Source organism: Sebastes umbrosus, chromosome 21 (assembly GCF_015220745.1).
Source record: "Sebastes umbrosus isolate fSebUmb1 chromosome 21, fSebUmb1.pri, whole genome shotgun sequence".
Taxonomy (NCBI): Eukaryota; Metazoa; Chordata; class Actinopteri; order Perciformes; family Sebastidae; genus Sebastes; species Sebastes umbrosus.
The window spans coordinates 26,752,934-26,756,196 of NC_051289.1; the positions used below are offsets into that span (position 1 = coordinate 26,752,934).

The following is a 3,263-nucleotide window of genomic DNA, read 5'->3' on the forward strand; positions in this document are numbered from 1 at the left end:
CCGGCGCTCCTCCTCGACAGCTGTAGCTGCTTCTTGTCTTCCTGCTTCATCTGCCCCCTGTTTTACCGCCTTGTGTGGAAGGTGCACACATGCCTGTTGACATTTCTTGGTTCTTGGCTGAGATGGACAGCAAAGGAAAACTAAGAAAACTTAAGAAAGCAAAATCCCTCATTTGAACTTTTTTACAGAAGAGCAATAGGAAGCATCCTGACTGTAAGCATTACAAACTGGCATGGGATGTGCACGGCCCAGGACCGGAGGGCTCAGCAGCGGGCGATTAAATACGCCCAGAACATCACTGGTACCCATCTACCTGCACAGAGCTAAAAGGATATTAAAATACCCACAGCCTGTTCACCCTGCTGCCGTCTGGCAATAGATAGACAGAAGTATCTGCTGTCGTACCACCAGAGTTCAGAGCAGCTCCTTTCCGCAGGCTGTAAGACTCCTCAATAGGGATGATAATTTCGACTTTTTTTCTGATCGATAGCCAACCCCTTGTGAACCAATCATTAACCATTAACCAACAAGATAAATGTGTTGCAAGCAGGGGTGCTGTGGTTGAAGTACCTATGCACAAACAGGTTCAATTCATCATTTATCACCAGCTGCAGTGTACACGCAAGACAACTGAGTCCCCAGTTCACCAGTCCAGGACAGTCAGCAGGCATGGTGTTGCGTATTCTGTCAGGGTTCCCGCCAGTGTATTGCAAGCCGTGCGGCCCGCCGTGTGGGTGACAGTGAGTATGAAGTTAGCAGTATAGCTGTGAACGTAGCAGTGCAGTGTGTGTACAGTTTGTCGGTAAATACATGCTACAAATCCTCAAGACCCATGAGGAGACCCGAGCCAAGTTCTTGTGTCTTAGTTGCCACCTGCTGATTAAAGTGAAGTGTTCAGCCCCGAAGATAGCAACAACTTCGACCCTTTTTTGAACAGAGAGTCCATGTTCCTGCAGAACATCCAGGATGTCCTTGATGACAAAAGAAGAAATGCTATTCCTTTTTTATATAGTGCAGAAATTACTTTATTTAGTGGCATTTGATACATTCAGTTAATATTTAATTCAACATTTAGTAGCAAGAGTCCATGATACGCCTCATGCTCATGAACTTCATGTTACTGGATCCCATGTTACTGAAGCTCCTGTACTCTCCGGGCCTCATGTACATCTGCCTGCCTCTGTAGTGGGCCTGCTCGTACATCAGCCAGTGGCCGTCCATCACGTTGCAGGACATGCAATCGTTCATACGGTAGCGGTCCATTATGTTGTCGCAGTCATCCATCAGCTCATGCATCTGACCACCGAAGTTCTCCCTCTCGTAGATCTTCATCCTGTACTGGCCTCTGTGCTATTTTTTTTAGAGAATAGAAACAAATGAATGTCTTAAAATCAAGTTTTGTGTGTGATGTCACCCGTAGTAGAATCACAGTACTGTTGTATACCTACCATGGGGATCATACGGCAAGACCTAATGCAGTCTCTCATTCCCATCATGCTCATGTAGTCAGAGTACTCGCCCCTCCTCATGAAGTACTGGTTTCCCATGTAGTTGGTGCGGTCGTAGACCATGAAGCAGCCGCTCTCCACCCTGCAGGAGTGACACCTGCTCATGTAGGAGGACATGTCAGAGCAGTCGCTCATGCACTCGTAGGAACGACCCTGGAAGTTCCTGTCCTCGTAGAAGGTGATCTTGCCCCTCATGTTCATGCCGGCGCTCATGTTGGCTGTAGATGTGCTGCTTCTCCTGAACTGCCTTCCTACCGTTTAACCCTTTCCTTTTATACCTGACCACCCCACCAGAGAACCCGCTTATTCAGCAACTTACTATTGAAGTCAACAGAATACTTTTTTTTTCAGGGACTGGGTACCTCGCAGTCTTTAGAAAGGCCTTTTGTAACATGTGAATAGTTTGGTTTTGTTTGAGGAAAACAAAAGGAACACAAAACTATGACTACGGGACAATTAACAATAGATTTTTCAGTGAACCTGGCAGTCCAATATGAGGGACAGTTTACCATTGGTTTCCTTCCAGAAGCGGGGTGAGCAGTGCCATATCGCATGGATGTAATCGTCTAAGGTGTCACTGTCGGAGGATAGTGAGCAGTGACTTGAATCTGAGAGACCCATTTGGTGCATTTTTTGGGAGTGTGAGCTGTGTTCTGTGGTTTACCTCGTACTGTACATTATATGAGTTGAAAGTTGGGGTTATTTGTCATTGTGAATGTGTTTGTACAGATTATGGTGCAGGCGTTTTTGTTGTTAGTGAGAAGAATAAATCTTTTTCCCACTTTGATTGATATTGTCAGATCACAGGATTTTTTAAGGTGTTTTCAGCTTAACTATTTCTTCTGCTAGTGTAGATGGTTGAAGATTGTTTTAATACCTTATGACAATTTGAATTGTAGGTATTGGAAAGAAGATTCACGGCCTATTCTGTACTTGTGAAGCAGTTCTTTGAAAAGAATGACAGCTGACTTTTTGTGCTATAAGTTGAAGCTGTGTGATACTTCAAAGCAGCTGCTCCTCCGGCCAGGAGCAGAGCTTCGCCTCGCTGCTCTATAAAAAAAAATTCTATAAAAAAAAACATATATTTACATATCTGAAAAATAACCAGTAACTAAAGCTGTCAAATAAATGTATGGAGTAAAAAGTACAATATCTTCCTCTGAATTGTAGTGGAGTAGAAGTATAAAGTAGCATCTAATGGATATACCCAAGTAAAGTACAAGTACCTACAAATTGTACTTTAGTACAGTATGGTATAAATGTTCTTAGATACTTTCCTCCACTGCTGACCAGAATAAGAATAAGAATCAGAATCAGAATCAGAATCAGAATCTGAATCTCGTTTATTGCCAGGTGTATCAGGTATACACTAGGAATTTGCTTTGGTTTGTTGCTGCAAATAAGCAGTCAAAATAACAATAGAATAGTTAAAAATGTTAGAATAAAATAAGAATAGAAAAATTTAAATTCTACCAATATACAATATACAATATAAGATATAAACAAGAACTAAACATAATATATAAACACAATCAGGTACCAGAGAGGGAGAGAGAGAGAGAGAGAGAGAGAGAGAGAGAGAGAGAGAGAGAGAGAGAAAGAGGGAGACAGTGGGGGGGTGGTAATGTGTGTGTATGAGAGAGGGGAGAGTCAGTGTCGGGGGGCAGTGGTGTGTTGTGTGTGTTTTGTGGTCGTGTGTGTGTGTGTGAGAGAGAGAGAGAGAGAGAGAGAGAGAGAAAGAGAGAGAGAGAGAGA

General features: G+C 43.2%; 1 protein-coding gene across 1 annotated transcript; it reads right to left on the reverse strand.

Moving 5' to 3' along the window:
* Positions 1-1,018: 1,018 nt before the first annotated feature.
* Positions 1,019-2,529, reverse strand: LOC119480406 (gamma-crystallin M2-like). Its single transcript, XM_037756582.1, has 2 exons — positions 1,449-2,529; positions 1,019-1,350 (listed from the first exon to the last, which is right to left on the reverse strand). The coding sequence occupies exons 1-2, from the start codon at positions 1,719-1,721 to the stop codon at positions 1,072-1,074; spliced, it is 552 nt and encodes a 183-aa protein (XP_037612510.1). The 5' UTR covers positions 1,722-2,529; the 3' UTR covers positions 1,019-1,071.
* Between the last annotated feature and the right edge of the window lie 734 nt (positions 2,530-3,263).

What these genes read in the sequence shown, in the direction of transcription:
- LOC119480406 (XM_037756582.1), bottom strand. Translation starts at nt 1,721, where the DNA reads ATGAGCGCCGGCATGAACATGAGGGGCAAGATCACCTTCTACGAGGAC. An exon ending in CTTGCCGTATGATCCCCATG is followed by an intron (nt 1,351 to 1,448) that starts GTAGGTATACAA and finishes TAAAAAAAATAG; the next exon opens with CACAGAGGCCAGTACAGGAT.